Source organism: Rutidosis leptorrhynchoides, chromosome 3 (genome assembly GCF_046630445.1).
Source record: "Rutidosis leptorrhynchoides isolate AG116_Rl617_1_P2 chromosome 3, CSIRO_AGI_Rlap_v1, whole genome shotgun sequence".
Taxonomy (NCBI): Eukaryota; Viridiplantae; Streptophyta; class Magnoliopsida; order Asterales; family Asteraceae; genus Rutidosis; species Rutidosis leptorrhynchoides.
In genome coordinates, this window is record NC_092335.1 from 80,944,155 (window position 1) to 80,965,578 (window position 21,424).

The window sequence follows — 21,424 nt, forward strand, 5'->3', positions numbered from 1 at the left end:
ATTGCTGCTTCATTGTCGCATAAGATTTGAATTGCCTCATTTGAAGGGAAACCGATTTCTGTCAGCAATTTCTTGATCCATAGCGCTTCAACAACCCCTTTTGCTATTCCCCTAAATTCCGACTTGGCACTTGAAAGAGATACAACTTTTTGTTTCTTACTTTTCCATGCCACCAGATTACCTCCAACAAGGGTGAAGAATCCGGATGTAGATTTTCTATCCCCTTTTTCTCCAGCCTAACTTGCATCTGTATATATTTGAGTTTTTAGGTGTCCATGTCTTTTAAAAACAACTCCATGATCTGCTGTCTTCTTCAAGTATCTGATGATTCTCATGACAGCTTCCATATGGTGAACTTGTGGTTGATGCATGAATTGACTCACAACTCCAACTGCATGTGCTATATCAGGTCGAGTGTGAGCAAGATAGATGAGTTTTTCCACCATCCTTTGGTGTTTCCCCTTATCAGCAAGATCATCTTCATCTTCCATATACAACTTCTGGTTTGGAATCATTGGAGTATCAGTTGGTTTGCAATCAATCATACATGTTTCTGCAAAAAAAATCAAGAATGTACTTCTTTTGACAGATAAATATTCCCTGTTGGGATCGTAATATCTCAATCCCCAAAAAATACTTAAGTCTGCCCAAATCTTTCATTTCAAATTCTTTAAATAAGTTCATTTTTAAGTTAGAAATTTCCTCTTTATCATTTCCTGTTATTATCATATCATCAACACAAATGATTAAGCATATAATTAAATTTCCTTCTCATTTAAAAAAGAGAGTATGATCCGAGTTGCTTTGTTTAAAATCATATTTTTTCATGAATAGTGTAAATCTCCCAAACCAAGCCCGTGGTGATTGTTTTAGCCCATATAAAGCCTTTTTAAGTCGACAAACTTCCCTGGTTTTAAAGTTATCGGAGAATCCAGGTGGTGCTTCCATATAGACTTCCTCTTTTAATTCGCCATGGAGAAAAGCATTCTTCACATCAAATTGATGAAGTGGCCAATCTTTATTTGCAGCGATAGAGAAGAGAACTCTAATGGTATCAATCTTTGCAACTGGTGAGAAGGTTTCGGAGTAATCAATCCCGTATGTCTGAGTGTACCCTTTTGCAACCAGTCGAGCTTTGTATCTTTCAATAGTTCCATCTGGTTTATGTTTTATAGTAAATACCCATCGACATCCCACTGGTTTTTTTCCTTGGGGCACAACAAATTTTTCCCACGTGTCATTATCATTCAAGGCTTTCATTTCAACTTTCATTGCTTCTTTCCAATTTTTTGATTTTAGAGCTTGTTCAACGGAAGTTGAAATATTTTCAGAGTAAATTGCGGAATTAAACTGATGAGCTTCTTTTGACAGATTTCTGTGTGCTATATTAGCCATATGATATCTGGATCTTTGCGCTTCTTTTTCTGGTGAGTATCGTTTAGGTGGGACACCTCTATTGACTCTTTGAGGTAGGACATATCGTTGGGTGGTTTCATCGAAATTGGTGTCATTTTGTTCCTCGTGGGTTTGATGTTCATTGTTCGAGGAGGTTTCAGTGGTATAATGGTTTGGTGGGATAGTTTCTATGGGTTCATGGTCTTGTGTTGGCTAGGGGTTTAGTGTTGGAGTTTGTATAGGTTCGGGGTTTTGTGTTGGCTCGGGCTCTTGTGTTTGAGTTGGTTCGGGGTTTTGTGTTTGAGGTATTTGATGTAGGACCCATGTCATCCAACTGAGGTGTCATTGATTGCATTCTCCTCCTCACTCGTGAGTTGGGTATTATTGTAAAAATATTCAGTTTCAACAAAATCACAGTTCATTGTGGTAAAAACATGACGTCTTTTTGGACTGTAACATCGATATCCTTTTTGGTTTATTCCATAGCCAACCATGACACGTTTTTCCGCACATAGATATAGTTTGGTACGCTCATGTTTTGGAATATGGACGAAGACCGAGCACCCAAATATTCGAGATTCAATGCTAAATGAAGTCGGAAGGGTATGGAATTGGGAAAGCGTATCTTTAGGGGTTTTTGTGCCCAAAATCTTAGTAGGTAAACGGTTGATAAGGTAGGTAGCGGAAGCAAGAGCTTCGGGCCAAAAACTTTTCGGAGCCTTGAATTCAATTAATAAAGCTCTTGTCATTTCTAAAAGTAGTCGATTCTTACGTTCGGCTACGCCATTTTGCTCGGGGGTATGAGCACACGAGGTTTGATGAATAATCCCATTATTTTTGCAAAAAAATTTCATTGATGAGTTTACAAACTCACCCCCATTATCGGATCTCAACATTTGTATGTGTTTATTAAATTGGGTTTGTACCATTTTATAAAAGTGAGAAAATTTCTCAGAGACTTCTGATTCGTGGGTTAGAAAATAAATCCAAGTCATTCGGGTATGATCGTCAATAAATAAGACAAAATATCGAAAATTTTTCCCCCCAATGACCGGTGCAGGACCCCAAACATCCGAATGGATTAAAGCAAAAGGAACATCCTTTCTCGTATTACTCGGTTTAAACGTACTTCGGTGGGTTTTAGCCAAAATACAAGTTTCACAATTTATGTTTACATTTGACGGAAAAAGACTAGGAAATTAAGCATGTAAATATCCGGCAGAAGGGTGACCCAACCTCCTATGCCATAATCAAGCTTCCCTCGTAGGTGTTCTATGAGCAAGCATCACGGTAACTTGTTGGGTTACTTCGTTCACATAGTACAATCCACCCTGTTCGGTACCACGCCCAATAATTACCCCAGTTCTGATATCTTGGAGGATACAGAAAGTGGGGTGTAATAAAATGGAACAGTTTAATTCTTTTGTTACATGACTAACGGATAATAATTTATGGGACAGGGTTGGAATATATAAGCAATTGGATAATTTCATAGTCGGAGTAATTTCGATTTTTCCACCCCCTTCAACTTGTACAACACCCCCATTGGCCGTTTGAATTTTACTCACCCGAGGTGTTGATTGCGCATAAAAATCGAATTTTTCAAAACTCATGGTGTGGGTAGCACCACAATCAAAAATCTATTCGTTATTTTTATTTGAAATAATATCGGATTTTCCAATAAGACAATAGTTATTAGTTTTATTTTCAAAAGGTTGGACCGCAAAAACGTTAGACTTTTGTATCTTTTCTTTATTATAAAAATTACCTTGTTCGGCCCCAAAAAACGTGTTTTTAATTGACCCATTAATAATAGAGTCATTTGTGAGTTTATCATGTTTTGGCCCACTAGACTCCTTTTTCCTATGTATATTTGGCCCAACAGTCCCATTTGTCCTTTCCTTAAAACACTTCGGCCCAATAATATTCCCTTGAATATTTTCCAGTCAAATATTAACCTTTGGCCCAATTTGATTACTTTGGACATTTTTTGGTCCACCATTAAACCCCCATTTGACCATATTTTTAAGATAGGTATAGGAAAGTACGCATGAGTTTTTCATCCGTTCCTGTACACACTTTATCATGCGTGTACCTAGGCAATGGCGGAGCCAATAGGGGTGTTTTGGGGTGCCGAGCATCCCCTGTTGAGCCCATATACTTCACGTTTGTAATGAAGTGTAAGGAGTAAAAAGCTCGTTCTTTAATTTAATGGAGGTTGTGATTTGATTTACACAGTCAGAGATGAAGAAGATGGGTTTTATTATCCCAATATAACCATATTATCAGTTTTAGTCCTTCAACTATCTAGCTTTATTTCTTTTATGTTCCTCTTATTAATTACACTCGAATTTAATTTAATTTAATTGATTTGTGATCCTATATTAAATGTTAACACCATTTTAATATACTTGATTTTATACATCGTAATCTTATTTTTGAACGATTCATTTTGCATCCTTTTAGTAAAAAAAAATATACTTTTTTATATAAATATAAAAATATAATAGTAAAATATATTAAATACTTTGATTTGTGTCCTTTCTATGAAAAATGAATCTTTTAGTTTATTAAGTCACCGAATTGTTGTCACTATTAAGTTTTTTTATCTAAAAGTTTCTCAAACGTTAATTTGTAATTTCACTGATTTATTGTAACTTAGATAATAATTCATTTATATGTTGTTTTAAAATTGCTTTTTAAGTTTTATTTCTCTAAACGTGTAATGACATTGTTTTAAATCACTTCAATAATTTAATAATTTTGCAAATTTTTTAATAAATTTTTTTGTAAGCCACCCTATGTTCAAATTCTGCTTCGCCATTGTGCCTAGGGTTATGAGCTTGTTGTTTCCTACGGAAACTCATCGGTCCTCTATGTTCATCACTCCCAAACCAGTTGTTATCCCAGATCGTCTTCTATCTTTAATTTTTTTTTTTTCTTTTTATCAATTGTCGATAAAGCAGTTTGAATAAAAGGTTTTGTAATTTTGAGATTAATTGAAGTACGATTGGGGCTTTTGGGTTCTACTTTTTCTTCTTCTTTCATCAGTTCGTGTAAACAATTGAACCGATTATCATCAGTCATTTCAAAGTGATTAGGGTTTACCCCAATTACTTTGATTGATTGGGGTAATTTATTAGGGTTTGAAGATTTATTCTTCACCCACTTGGTTGATTTTTTAGATAAGTAGAGGTTGGAGTTACCTCTTGTGGTGGCCGGAAGGTTGCCGTTGCTGGTAGCCGGAAGGTTGCCGCCGGTCACCGCTGCCACCGCCATCATCACCTTGCCACTTTTCTGCTTTCTCCACCATTTGGGATACCCAATTATTTCAAAGCACTGAATAATTGTGTGTTTTGACACACCACAATATACGCATCTTGGTCGTTCTAGTGGTGGCTTACGATGATGGTTTCCAGGAATGGTTTTGGTTTCTTTATTGGTTTCTTCATAGGCTTCGGCTTTGGCAATGAAATTTGATGGTTTACAGAGAACACTCAGGTAACTCTCTTCAGTTCTGAATTTTAATCGATTCTGATTGTTAACCAAGCTACCGTCAATTTTTGACGTGGAAGCTTGGTTCAATAATCTGCTTTTCTGTTCTGACATTTAAGCTACCGTCAATCTGACATGGAAGCTTAATTTTTTGGTAGATGATTGAAGCTTAGAAAACGAGTGTCTTGATCCTAGATCGACACCAAAGCTCTTGATACCATGTCAAGAATCAAAGATTAAAGATTGTAATTTGTTTATTGAATGCAAATAATCAGTTACAAATATTTCTCATAGTTTTGGTTACAAGAAATTGTGTGTTATATACACATATTTGACTAACAGCTAATTTTTGAATTGGGTAGGCTCCAAACCATCTTTTGGAACCCCCATGGCATTTGAGGAAAGTTTGAAACAGATAGCAAACTTGACCCGTTATTCTTGGCAGTTTCTTGATCTCTAAAATGGGAAATGATGACATTAAAATCTGATCCCAAAAGGTTAAATTACCAAACAAGGTAATTTAACTTTTTCTAGTGTTGTATTCTAACAATACTGACGGCTCAACTAAATGAATTAGCTGAAAAGGGAAACGGGTCAAACTGATTAGATGATGTCTGAAGTGTGTAATGACCTTCTATTTTGTTACTTTTAGTAAAAGTTTTAGTGAACTTATTAACTACTACGTATAGTTGATTATTATTAGTATAAAGATGGACAAGCTATGTGAGACCTGTTATTTAAATTTAATACATTATTTTCAGGTATTGTACTAAATGCGATAAACATCACCAAAATAGAAAAAAGGTGGCTCTCTGAAGTTACCAGAAATTTTAATTGGTCATTTGAAGGGATTTTCAAACAACCCGTTGCTCACAAACATTTTTGGAAACTTTACTTGACTTTCCTGTTGATAATGATAATCTTTCACTTTGTACGTTCTGGTGTCCTCCTTTGTTCGTGCCTTCATCAACGACGACATTGAGTATGACATTGATGGTTTTGAGCTCTGATGGGTCCACTAGGCCAACTCAAGTCACAATCACAGTTCCAAAAGAGAGAGGAAAAAACAAGGATCTTATTCGGGCTTTGAGTTACGCTTGTTCTTTGCGAGAGAATGAAACTCTTTTGCTGGCTCGTGTACGAACCGTACCAAGAAGCCTTCTTCTTTGAGCTTATTTTTGGGTGTTTCTTACCTTATATGATCACATAATTTTATTATTTATGCTTTTTGTGTGCATGTAGATATCCTGCAACTGCTTAATGCGTTTCTTGGATGAATTAGATGAATCATTGAGCCGAGCCGAGGATGATGATGTGCTTATTGCTTACAGGCTGCTTAAGGATGAGGATTCATGGCCCTTGGTTGTGTTTAGACATTGTCATGTAGTGTAAGGATTTATTTTTTTCCAAAAAAAAAATGGAAAACTTTATAATGAATCTTTATTTCGGAAAGAATAAAGAAAACAAAGATACAAAAAGAGCATGGACGAGGCTCGAAAGTAACCCAACAAACGAAACCAACCTAAAGCTAGCTAAACCCAAGCCTCGCCATGAACTAACGAAATACACGATCTAAAATCACAAGATATGAAAAATAAACCTCAAAACCAATGTAACAACCCCAAACCCGTTTACCAAAAACGGAGTACATTTATTTATTTATTTATAAGTTAGGTCCCAATAACATCCGAGTATACAAACCATTTCAAAATAGTTATCCGTATACAATTTATCATAATAACACGTTAAACGTTTTATCTCGACTCTTGGTTTACAAATGACACCATACATCCTTACGAGAATGCATTTCACATACAAAGTTTGACTCGACACAACCAAACGATGCGACCTCGAAACATTTACTCAACACCACGGTTAAGACACAGTAGTCCAACCCGATACCAAGAGCATAATTCGGAGGATCTACCAAATCCCCAATCCACGTCCAATATCCAATAGCTACCCCATCGAGCCCAAGTGCTCATACGCATCTAGTCTAACGACTAACTAGCTTCACAATCACAATACCTGTAAAAAGGTAAACAACGAGAGGGGTAAGCTAATGCTTAGTGAATGCAATAATTATACATATACATATATAATCTACTTACTTGCAAACGCTTACACAAATACCGCATACATGCTAGCAATCTAATTAGCATACCATCACAAGTACAAAGCTAATACTCTCACACACCGCAAGCTAGCATAACCAATAGCATATATTCATCACAATATTAAATGCTAAATAAACAACACACACGCACAATATGGTTAACCATACATACGCTATGGTGCTACCGGCTCTTTGGTTCACACCATACGTCACATGCTATGGCGCTACCGGCTCTTTGGTTCACGCCATTACGCAATTGTGATGATGATACCGGCTCTTTGGTTCACATCACAACACTGAGTCATACTCACGCTAAAGTGCTACCGGCTCTTTGGCTCACACTCTAACAAAGCTAAGGTGCTACCGGCTCTTTGGTTCACACCCTAACAATTCATGATATAATGCTACCCGCTCTTTGGTTCACACTATAACATACGTACTACGATGCTACCGGCTCTTTGGTTCACATCATAGCACACTCGCACATGCTATGGCACTACCGGCTCTTTGGTTCATACCATAGCACACAAATAAATACACTATATACATACATGTATAATTATTCCACTCACTTCGAAATGCCCGCACACGTCATGTATGTAAATCGCCTCCAAACGTAACCGAGCAAACCTTTTACCTATAATGCGCATATAGATATACAAACAATCAACATACATTCTCTAAGAGAGAATTCGACTTCAACACCCTTAACCAAGGGTTTATACCTATCTCCACAATCCGCTCATTTAGACACGTAAAGTGGACTTCACCAATTACCACCACGGGTGGTAATTTCAAACCCCACAACAAAGTACAATTTAGCCCAAATCATACTTTACACCAATTAGACCAACCCTAGGTCTTAACATTAAATTACTACTTAGGTAGTAACCATTTCAAACGCCAAATACACCAAAAACCTTAACACGTGCAATATTGACCCATATTGCTTTTGACTACATTTGACTTATGTTAAAATATCACTTAATACTTAACAAAAGCGTTTAACATTCATTTAATCCAAAATTAGTGTCATCATCAATTTTGACCCAATTCAAAGTCAACCCATTTCACATTAGTCTCCAAAAACGTCCAAAATCACTAACGACTAGTGATTATACTTCCAAAACACCAATTAACACTTAAATCAAGTATTTACATACTTGATTCACCGAAACTTGACTCAAATCTTAGTTTGAAACTAAATCAAGGTCAACACCCATTTTTGACCAACTAACATGTTCTTATGAACATCTATACACTAACACATTTATAAACTAGTGATTTACACCCAAAACCATGACCAAAATCGTCATCAAACCCTAACCCACCAATAACGGGTCAAAACTCATCTACTAACCATAACAAACCCATTTCACAACCATTAAAGGTTTTCTAACAAAATCAAGCTCAAACCCTAATTTGAATATCAAAATCAAATAATGAAAATCGGAGTTAGAACTTACCAACACTACCAAAACGTAGCCATTAACGAGATGAACAACTTTAACACTTGAGGTTTAACCCGAAACACACTTCTTCTTCTCCAAATGGAGCTTTCTCTCACTGGAACTCAATCTCTCTCTAGGGTTTGAGGATGAGAGTGTTTGTGTGTGAAAATGAAAATAAGATAAGCATTGGGTCAGTTTTGTGGCTCAAAAACCGACCCTCAAGTGAAAAGACCAACCTACCCTTCTTTTAAATTATAAAAATAGTAAGTATGCTGATTCAGGGGTGTGCGCGCCGTGCACACTTTAATACGCGCCCCGCGCACCAAGTGTAATTTGTGTGAGCCGCGCACACTATAATGCGCGCCCCGTGCACCAAGTGAAATTTGTGTGAGCCGCGCACATAAAATTGCGCCCCGCGCCGAATGGTGATGCATTATTTGATTGATTGATTGTTCTTGGAAATGGAGCCTATCGCCGAATGGTTTGTTCACGGTTAATAAGCTAAGTAAAATGGTTGATTCAAAAGTCCTTGGTTCTTATGATAATTCTCCTTACACTATGCGAAACAACCTTGTCCTAAAAAAAGTGGGAATTTTTATTTGGCGAACGCAAATTGGTAGATTGCCGGTAAAAATTGAACTTGATAAGAGAGGGATTGATTTACACAGTGTGAGGTGTGATTTATGTGATGAAGATCTTGAATCGGTGATGCATTGTTTGATTGATTGTTCGTTTGCGAAAGATATATGGAGTCGAGTTTTTTCGTGGTGGGATTTTGGGGCCTTCTCCTCGGCAAATGTTACTGATATGATAAGAGATAAAGGTCCAATTTCGATGTCGAGTTTCGGGTGTAAAGTTTGGCAAGATACTAAGTGGATTACTTTGTATCTTATTTGGAAAAACCGGAACAATGTGGTATTTCAAGGCAAATCTGGGACCGCACCGGTGGCTTTAAATGAGATACAAAATTTGACATTCGAATGGATTACTTCGAGGGCTAAAGATCGTTGTTTTGATTGGCTTACTTGGCTCTCAAAGCCAAAAGTCTATCTTAACATGTTGTGATTGTTTTTGTATTTCTTGTCGTGTGGTTTTTTTCGAGTCAAGTTGCTCGCTTAGCAACTAAATATTGTTATTTTGTTGTTTAGCTTGCTAGAGGTCCTCTGTGCTGTACATGGTTCTGGTTCTTTTTATTAATGATATTTATCTTTGCTTTTCAAAAAAAAAAACAAATTGCGCCCCGCGCACCCAGTGTAATTTTTGATTGTTTGCTTTTTCTTCATATGTGCGCGCCTCACACCCCTTCTAGCGCGCCTCACACATTCCAAACTTCAATTTTTGGACATTTTCTTGCACTTTAAACCATTCGAACCTATACCCACAACCTATATAACCCACGATAACATATGTGATGACCCGGGAATTTCCGACTAAATTTAAACTTAATCTTATATAATTTCGACACGATAAGCAAAGTCTGCAAAGTTGAATCTCTAAATTTTTGGAACAGTTTACATGAAACCATTTGACCTTTGACTATTCCCGACGATTCACGAACTATTGTCTGTAAATAAAAATGTATATATATTTATATAAATAAAAGTATTATATATAAAATTTTTCATAAATAAAAATACACTTTAATTTAATTAGAATTAAAAATGTAAAAATAAAAATCGAATAATTGTGTACAATTAAAACGAATATATATAAACATGTATATGATATTATTATGAAACTATATGTTTATGTATATGATTCCTATTAATAATTGGTATTATATTTTATAAATTATATAAAATATTCAATATCTAATAAATGTTGTCATAGGGTATATAACATACTTATTAATTATTAGATAGTTAATAAGATATAAATTCTACATATTAAATCTAATTACAAGTTAAAATATAAAAGTTATACTAATAACCTTACCTTCATTATAAATGTTAATATTAATAATTTTATTATTAATATTATTATTATTATAGAAAAGTATAAGTTATTATGTTATTATTATTATCATCATCATTAATATCATTATAACTAATATTATTCTAGTATCATTAATAAGATTATTATGATCAAATTAAATTATCATTATTGTTAATATTATCATATTATTATCTTTATCAATAATATTATTATTATTAATAATATTATTATTTGTATTATTAATCACTAGTATTATTATGATAATTATTATTAGTAATATTAACAAGTATAATTATTATTAAGATATTTAATATTTAATAAATATTTATATAAAAAAAAAGAGGGAGACAGATATTTACACGGGACATGTTCTTTTTTTATCTTCATTCTCTTTTTTCTTCTTCTTCTATTTTACTCGTGACCTCCTTCCATCCTAGTCTCGATTAATAATTTTTTTTTCTTTTCGACAACAATCATTCATCATAAAAATCATTTACAAGCCGCTACTCTGATATGATTCAGGCGATTAAGCTTATTTATATTGTGTTTATTTTTTTTTATTTTTTTTATCTCTGCTCGTATAACTTTTTGCTCTTAATTCGAAATCGAATTCCATTTAAAAATCTAGAAATGTCATGTTGTTAGGAATCGTTCATTCCACCTTTCTGCAAAACTAGAGATTCCAATTCTTAAAATTGAGGAAGAATTTCGAAGTCAAAGTTTTTGAGATAAAAAGTCAAATTATGTTCATCAATCGAATTCGTGTTAATCGTTTCAATTCAAGTTAAATTAACAATTCTAAAAGTTTTTAGTAACGATTTGCAATGTATTTTGTATTATAATCATAGTCTATAACTTACTCCTTCTCCTAATCAATTTTTTTTTTTTTTTTTTGTATTGTTCAACAGCGACGAGCATGTTGCTTATTTTTTTTATTTTTTTTATTATTTCAACTAATTTTAAATAATTGTTTCTGAGTTGAAGATCTAATTCCGAAAATCAAGTTTATAAAAACGATTAAGATTAATAGGATTTTGAGTCGGGTTGGATTTAGAAACGAAAGAGATGAAGGATTATAGGCAGATTATAGGTACGTATTAAGTATAGATGAGTTTGAGATTAATCAGAAAAACAAGAGCAGCGTGATGGTTGGGTCTTTGATTGTGATGACCCGGAAATTTCCGATCAAATTTAAACTTTAATCTTTATATATTTCCGACACGATAAGCAAAAGTTGTTAAGTTAAACCTCAAGAATTTTAAACTGTGTTCATACATTCCTTAAACCCTTGACTGTTCCCAACGATTCACGAACAATTATTTATAAATGAATATATGTAAATGAATATATGTGTAGATATATATATGATAAAATAATAACTGAAAATACATTAATAAAATATTATACGATTTAGTTTCTGTAAGTAAAGACGTAAGATAAGTTATGACATACAAATAAAAACTTGATATTTAAAAACATAATTATATATATAGTAGTTTGAATACATATATGATTTCGATACATAACTATTACTATATGTATATTGTTAAATGTATAAATAATAAATAATGTATATTATATGAAACATTACAAAACTAATAAGGTATATGTAATTACAAGCTAAAATATAATTATTAACAATATTATTATTACATTTAATACTAAAATAAATATTAATATTAATACTAATATCAGTATTATAAATATCACGATAGATATAAAAGTTAATACGTTTAAGTTGTAATATTATTATTACATTTATTATTAATAGTATTAACAAAATTATGACATGAAACTCGATACATTTAATTTCTACCTTCACTTTCATTCTTGTTATTAACATCAACATTATTAGTAATATCAGTATTATTAATATTATTGTATATATATGAAATTTGATACATTTGATTTATGATTATTATTTATTATTATTAAGATTATTATAATTATTAATATTATCCTTAATATTAAAACTAGTAGTAAAACTATAATTTTATTTATTATTATTAATATTAGTATTATTATTAGATATTATTATTACTATTATCATTAAGAACTATTATTATTACTATTAGAATTATTAATTATATTATCAATTAAAATATAGCAATTTCATTATTATTGTTATTAGTATATATATATTTTTTTAGTATTAATGATATATTATTCATTATTATTATTTCTATTATTATTATTATTATTATTATTATTATTATTATTATTATTATTATTATTATTATTATTATTATTATTATTATTATTATTATTATTATTATTATTATTATTATTATTATTATTATTATTATTATTATTATTATTATTATTATTATTATTATTATGAATTATGATTAGTATTATTGTTGTTATTATTGTTAGTATTAAAATTAGTATAATAGTTATTATCATTACCAAAACAAGTAGTAAATATTATTATGATTATAATGACAAAAATGTATATTATTATTATTGTTGTTAATATAGGTATTATTATAAATATCATACTACGATTTATTATTATTATCATTAAATATTAGTATTATCATCATATTTACGATTATTATTATAAAAATGATTATCAATATCAATATGGTTATTATTATTATTAGGGTTAAGTTAATTATTTGTATTACTATAATAATTCAATTACCTATTATTATCATTAAAATGAGTATCATCACCATAGTTATAATTATTATTATCATCATTAATATTAATATTAAGATTATTATTATTATTATTACCACTAATATGATTATAAGTATTATTTATATTATCATGAGTAATAGTATTATGTAATTACTAAAAATCATTATCATAATTATTATTAACAGTAAAATTAATATTTTTAGAGTTATTATCCTTAATATCATTATTATTGTCACTAATAAAACTATTAACATTATTATATTAGAAATATTAAGTATTATAATCAATTCTTACCACTATTAATATTATTTTGGTATCATTATAACTACTATTATTAATATATAAATAATATATTTAATACATATAACATAACAAAAATTAATATTTTTATATACAAAATGAATATATGAAACATATATATATTATTAACATAAAAATGATATAACTAATACATTTATATATATGTGTTCAATTACAATTATGAATATTAATAAATATACAAATGATATAGGTTCGTGAATCTGAGGCCAACCTTATACTTGTTCAATGTCGTCATATGTATTTTTACTACAAAATACAGTATGGTGAGTTTCATTACTTCCTTTTTAAATGCTTTTGCAATATATATTTTTGGGACTGAGAATACATGCGCTGCTTTTATAACTGTTTTACGAAAAAGACACAAGTACTTAAAACTACATTCTATCGCTGGATTATTAAACCGAATATGCCCCTTTATAGTCTGGTAATCTAAGAATTAGGGAACAGACACCCTAATTGACGCGAATCCTAAATATAGATCTATTGGGCCCAGCAAGCCCCATCCAAAGTACCAGATGCTTTAGTACTTCGAAATTTATATCATGTCCGAAGGAGGATCTCGGAATGATGGGGATATTCTTATATGCATATTGTGAATGTCGGTTACCAGGTGTTCAATCCATATGAATGATATTTTTGTCTCTATGCATGTGACGTATGTTTATGAGAAATGAAAATATGAAATCTTGTGGTCTATTAAAATTATGAAATGATTTTTTATGTTAAACTAATGAACTCACCAACCTTTTAGTTGACACTTGAAAGCATGTTTATTCTCAGGTTTGAAAGAAATCTTTCGCTGTGCATTAGCTCATTTTAAGGATATTACTTGGAGTCATTCATGACATATTTCAAAAGACGTTGCATTCGAGTCGCTGAAGTTCATTAGAGATTATTATTAAGTAAATGACGGATTAGGTCATTTATAGTTGGATATTATGAAATGGTATGAATACCTGTCAACTTTCGATGAAATGAAATTTTGTCTTTTAAAAACTAATGCAATGTTTGTAAAATATATCATTTAGAGGTCAAGTACCTCGCGATGTAATCAACTATTATGAATCGTTTATAATCAATATGGACTTCGTCCGGATGGATTAGGACGGGTTGTTAAAGTTGGTATCAGAGCGGAGGTCTTAGCGAACCAGGTCTTGCATTAGTGAGTCTAACTGATAGTCGTTAGGATGCATTAGTGAGTCTGGACTTCGACCGTGTCTGCATGTCAAAAGTTTTGCTTATCATTTCTAGTCGGAAATCATCTGCTTATCCTCCTTAGGAAATTACCTGCTTATCATTCTTAGTCTAGACACATCTTACTGCATTGATTGCATAAATAGTGTATAGACAAAACTCATATCTTAGCGTATCCGCTAATTCATATCTTAGCATATCTATTACTGTAAACTCTGCCTGACTTACTCCGTATATTCCTCCGTAACTTATGGGATTTTAGTATTATATAAGCATATGTAACTTATGTATCGCAGGGTACTAATCTACATCCTATAATCTATTTCTTATCGAAAATCCTTCAGCTGATCGTACGAGATGAATCCCTCAACCAGTTCAAGTCCCTCAGATTCCGATAGCTATTCCGATAGTTATTCCGACAGCTATTCCGATATGGATTTCCACTCGAACTCCGAAAGCAGTATAACCAGAATGAATCAACCAATCAGTCATCCTCAATTCATCTGATGGGTTCATAGTCGACTTAATCCATGGAGATGCGAAGAAGGCGATCCTTTCCATCAACCAAATTCACTTCTTGGTGAAGAACCTGAAGCACTTACCGACGAACCTGTCCGAAACACCATTTTCACACTCATTTCCAGGATACCACGCAATGATATTATGATATCAAAAATTCTAAAACTTTATTCATTCGCTCGTTCCTACCGACAATCATTCTGGAGTAATAATTCAACGAGCTTCGAGTCTGAGTTGTAGCCTTGGAAAATATGGTGCAAAACGTACCAGCTTCAGCAACATCACCGGCACCAGTAGTACCATCAATAACAGCATCAGTACCATCAACAATCCATGCCTCAATATCACCATCTGTACTTCGAGTATGATCTTCGTTCTACGTATCGTTCTACATCAATTATCTTCGTTCTTCATGGCGATTAAGTAATCTCTAAATGTTTTAGAGATTATGTATTCTAGTTCTAACGGTAAACCAAATGAGTTTAATATCATATTAACTCAATGAATCCGTGATTACATCTGAAGAAAATATATATGTATAGATGTTTTCATAAAGATTGTAACTAAAAATTCTTTCGTAAAAAGTGTTAATTGTGAAAATATTTTAACGGGTAGGTAATACCCGAGGAATATTCAGATTTCACATTAATAAGTTACACTGTACATTCTTCGAAGCTGATTCAACAGTCGTTTACTATCCTACTTACATCCACTGATATACAAATCCGTTCACCGCAGAATAACCATATTCATCCAATTTCATATTGGGATTTTGATTTATCAGAATCCAACAAGTGGCATAATGAAGAAAACATTTGACAAAATAAAATTTGTTAGAAACAAACAAATTAACTATGAGAAATTTTGTTAAGAATCCACGCTAACTGTTCCTAGCTAATTGTTCATAGCTAACTGAATACATTCTATTTATCGCAATTTAATTATCGCAATTTACATTCTCGCAATTTTATTTATCGTCATTTAATTTCTGTTATTTACTTTACGAACTTTATTTATCGTCATTTAATTTATGTTATTTATTTTTACGCATTTTAAATATCGGGACACGTATACAAGGTTTTGACATATCATATCGACGCATCTATATATATTATTTGGAATAACCATAGACACTCTATATGCAGTAATGCGGGAGTTAGCTATTCAGGGTTGAGGTTGATTCTACAATAATATATATAGTTTGAGTTTTGATCGAGTCTGAGACATGTACATGGGTCACGATACGTATTAATTAATTCGAATATTATATATTAAACTATATATGAATTATTGAACTGTCAACTGTGGACTATCGACCGTGGACTAATAACATTGGACAATTAAAATGAATTAAAATATTGATTATAACATATGAAACTAAACAATTCTTCAAGTTTGCCACTTGATTTCATCTTAAACCTCATTGGTATCTTGACGATTACAATCCGTGTTCAAACCTTTCATGATTCTTGAAAATACCTCAATCGAGAGGTTGAACCAACCGCACTTCTTCTACGAAAAAAAAAAAATTGATGCATATAGTTATGCACCTGAAAACACTCGAAAACTGAGTAAACGTTTAACGTGTAGCTGTGCTAATTCCTTTAACGTTATTATTACCGAAAATAACTTTGCAATCTCTTTTCAAATTAGCCAATTTTGTCACAGCTCCAACAAGTCAACTCCGACTCTTTGTCCGAAACAACCTCATTATAACCTTGATATATATGCGTACTCTTTATTGTTATTGGGGAACCTTTTATATTACACCATGCTACCATCAGCGTTTAATCATCTAAAAACACAATTCTCTTGAAACCACTTCGGAATGATAACCGATGATTCAGATATCGTAGCATTAAATGCATAAAAAAAATTGTAGATGGTCTAAACGGTCAAAAGTTTGATGATAAAGAAGAGAGTGTTGGGAACGCTCGATAGAAAATTTAGTACTGAAAAACAGATTGAGCAAACCATGAAGGAGATCAAGGCCAAATACCAGGACCATACCATATATTCAAAGAATCTAGGTAATTCTGGAACCGATGAAACCTTCAACGAATATCTTGCTCCGTACTCATGTTAAAATCTTGCGTAAAATCTTTCTTCATCAACCATCGAACTTAGAAATCCCAAAATATCATCATAAATATCTTCGATATTTCTGAGGATATTTTCTTAACTCTTCTTGTCCGAAATTAGTTATCTCTTCGTGCTATCCGTATTACATCAAAAAGGAAACCATTTTAGTTTCTAAATTTCTTTAAAATTCGAGTTTAAATTATGAATGACTTCTGGAGTAGTGTTGGGAACTGATGCATGAGTTAGTATAATATAATGACACTTGATCAACGTGATTATATTACAGTAAGTCATGCTGAGTTTTTAAATGGAACATGATGATTCACAGATTATAACGTCATCATGAGTCATGTTACATAACTCTTTCATTCTGATTAACTTCTGAACATATCAAGAAAATATATTCTTGATAGTTCTATTCTCAGTGATTCTGGCAATTTTGACAAATCAAATCGTGCTATTACGTTCTTTCTCGTTTAGAACATTACGTTCATTCGAAACTCCATATTTACGAAGTCCGGACCATTACTCGCTTTACTAGAGGACGAGAGGAGAATAAAAAGGCAAAGAGCTCCAAAATATAAGAGAAAATATAAAGCCCAATAACAACACGGAGGTTACAAACCGTGGGTATTAATACGAATAGCAATATAAAGACACAGTACAGTTAAGAATAGTATCACCCCAAGGTAATAGTAGAAAGGAATAGATTCCTCTAGTGGTAGTTGAAAAAGAAGAGTGATTGATACGATAATCAAGAAGATATTAAGGATTAGAACTGGATTAAGCATTTTCACAATTTTTTTGAATGTATGAACTAAGAAAGAAAGTACAGGAATGGTGAGAATAATGGAACGGAGGAGTTTAATTTATAATGGAAATATCAGATAGAGTAATCGAGGCAGATCACCGTATTTAATTATAGAGATCTTTATCTCCTTATTCGCCGAAGAATCAAATCTCTCAGATTTCGAAGATTTTCTTTAAATCCCTTGAATTCCAGAATTCAACCGAGACAACGTCAAAAGTTAAGACGAACCTTATTTTTTTCTAAATTCAACCCTGACTACGTCACCGGTTAAGACGAATTCCTATTCCTCATTTCACTCTGTTATAATAAATTCAACCATACGCTTCGAGTAAGCGAATTATTTTATTCATATTACTCAATGACGATAAAACTCTATTTATCAACTCATATTCGTCATGAAAACATTTTTTTTAGTTAGCCATGACGACCTCGATCAAATTTCGGGACGAAATTTCTTAAACGGGTAGGTACTGTGATGACTCGGAAATTTCCGATCAAATTTAAACTTTAATCTTTATATGTTTCCAACACGATAAGCAAAAGTTGTTAAGTTAAACCTCAAGAATTTTAAACTGTGTTCATACATTCCTTAAACCCTTGACTGTTCCCAACGATTCACGAACAATTATTTATAAATGAATATATGTAAATGAATATATGTGTAGATATATATATATATATGATAAAATAATAACTGAAAATACATTAATAAAATATTATACGATTTAGTTTCTGTAAGTAAAGACGTAAGATAAGTTATGACATACAAATAAAAACTTGATATTTAAAAACATAATTATATATTTAGTAGTTTGAATACATATATGATTTCGATACATAACTATTACTATATGTATATTGTTAAATGTATAAATAATAAATAATGTATATTATATGAAACATTACAAAACTAATAAGGTATATGTAATTACAAGCTAAAATATAATTATTAACAATATTATTATTACATTTAATACTAAAATAAATATTAATATTAATACTAATATCAGTATTATGAATATCACGATAGATATAAAAGTTAATACGTTTAAGTTGTAATATTATTATTACATTTATTATTAATAGTATTAACAAAATTATGACATGAAACTTGATACATTTAATTTGTATCTTCACTTTCATTCTTGTTATTAACATCAACATTAGTAGTAATATCAGTATTATTAATATTATTGTATATATATGAAATTTGATACATTTGATTTATGATTATTATTTATTATTATCAAGATTATTATAATTATTAATATTATCCTTAATATTAAAACTAGTAGTAAAACTATAATTTTATTTATTATGATTAATATTAGTATTATTATTAGATATTATTATTACTATTATCATTAAGAACTATTATTATTACTATTAGAATTATTAATTATTTTATCATTTAAAATATAGCAATTTCATTATTATTGTTATTAGTATATATATATTTTTTAGTATTAATGATATATTATTCATTATTATTATTCCTATTATTATTATTTTTATCACTATTATTATTATTATTATTATTATTATTATTATTATTATTATTATTATTATTATTATTATTATTATTATTATTATTATTATTATTATTATTATTATTATTATGAATTATGATTAGTATTATTGTTGTTATTATTGTTAGTATTAAAATTAGTATAATAGTTATTATCATTACCAAAACAAGTAGTAAATAAATATTATTATGATTATAATGACAAAAATATATATTATTATTATTGTTGTTAATATAGGTATTATTATAAATATCATACTACGATTTATTATTATTATCATTAAATATTAGTATTATCATCATATTTACGATTATTATTATAAAAATGATTATCAATATCAATATGGTTATTATTATTATTAGGGTTAAGTTAATTATTTGTATTACTATAATAATTCAATTACATATTATTATCATTAAAATGAGTATCATCACCATAGTTATAATTATTATTATCATCATTAATATTAATATTAAGATTATTATTATTATTATTACCACTAATATGATTATAAGTATTATTTATATTATCATGAGTAATAGTATTATATAATTACTAAAAATCATTATCATAATTATTATTAATAGTAAAATTAATATTTTTAGAGTTATTATCCTTAATATCATTATTATTGTCACTAATAAAACTATTAATATTATTATCTTTATTAGAAATATTAAGTATTATAATCAATTCTTACCACTATTAATATTATTTTGGTATCATTATAACTACTATTATTAATATACAAATAATATATTTAATACATATAACATAACAAAAATTAATATTTTTATATACAAAATGAATATATGAAACATATAAATATATTATTAACATAAAAATGATATAACTAATACATTTATATATATGTGTTCAATTACAATTATGAATATTAATAAATATACAAATGATATAGGTTCGTGAATCCGAGGCCAACCTTATACTTGTTCAATGTCGTCATATGTATTTTTACTACAAAATACAGTATGGTGAGTTTCATTACTCCCTTTATAAATGCTTTTGCAATATATATTTTTGGGACTGAGAATACATGCGCTGCTTTTATAACTGTTTTACGAAATAGACACAAGTACTTAAAACTACATTATATGGCTGGATTATTAAACCGAATATGCCCCTTTATAGTCTAGTAATCTAAGAATTAGGGAACAGACACCCTAATTGACACGAATCCTAAAGATAGATCTATTGGGCCCAGCAAGCCCCATCCAAAGTACCAGATGCTTTAGTACTTCGAAATTTATATCATGTCCGAAGGAGGATCCCGGAATGATGGGGATATTCTTATATGCATATTGTGAATGTCGGTTACCAGGTGTTCAATCCATATGAATGATATTCTTATCTCTATGCATGGGACGTATGTTTATGAGAAATGGAAATATGAAATCTTGTGGTCTATTAAAATTATGAAATGATTATTTATGTTAAACTAATGAACTCACCAACCTTTTGGTTGACACTTGAAAGCATGCTTATTCTCAGGTTTGAAAGAAATCTTTCGCTGTGCATTAGCTCATTTTAAGGATATTACTTGGAGTCATTCATGACATATTTCAAAAGACGTTGCATTCGAGTCGTTGAAGTTCATTAGAGATTATTATTAAGTAAATGACGGATTAGGTCATTTATAGTTGGATATTATGAAATGGTATGAATACCTGTCAACTTTCGATGAAATAAAAGTTTGTCTTTTAAAAACGAATGCAATGTTTATAAAATGTATCATTTAGAGGTTAAGTACCTCGCGATGTAATCAACTATTATGAATCGTTTATAATCAATATGGACATCGTCCGGATGGATTAGGACGGGTTGTTAAATTGATTAGGGAACGAGAGGTTGCAGGTTCAATCCCTGCTGTGCCACATTTTTTTTTAAAAAGAAGAACTAGAATTGCTGCTGG

The 21,424-nt window shown here is 30.7% G+C and overlaps 1 protein-coding gene and 1 long non-coding RNA gene across 2 annotated transcripts; both read left to right on the forward strand.

Annotated features, from left to right (window-relative positions):
* The first annotated feature begins 4,204 nt into the window (after nt 1-4,204).
* On the forward strand, nt 4,205-6,278 carry LOC139896399 (uncharacterized). Its single transcript, XR_011776222.1, has 3 exons — nt 4,205-4,896; nt 5,652-6,027; nt 6,133-6,278. It is a non-coding gene; the product is annotated as an uncharacterized lncRNA (long non-coding RNA).
* Nucleotides 6,279-8,967: 2,689 nt separating this feature from the next.
* On the forward strand, nt 8,968-9,522 carry LOC139900134 (uncharacterized). Its single transcript, XM_071882934.1, has one exon. The coding sequence runs from the start codon at nt 8,968-8,970 to the stop codon at nt 9,520-9,522; it is 555 nt and encodes a 184-aa protein (XP_071739035.1).
* Nucleotides 9,523-21,424: the final 11,902 nt, after the last annotated feature.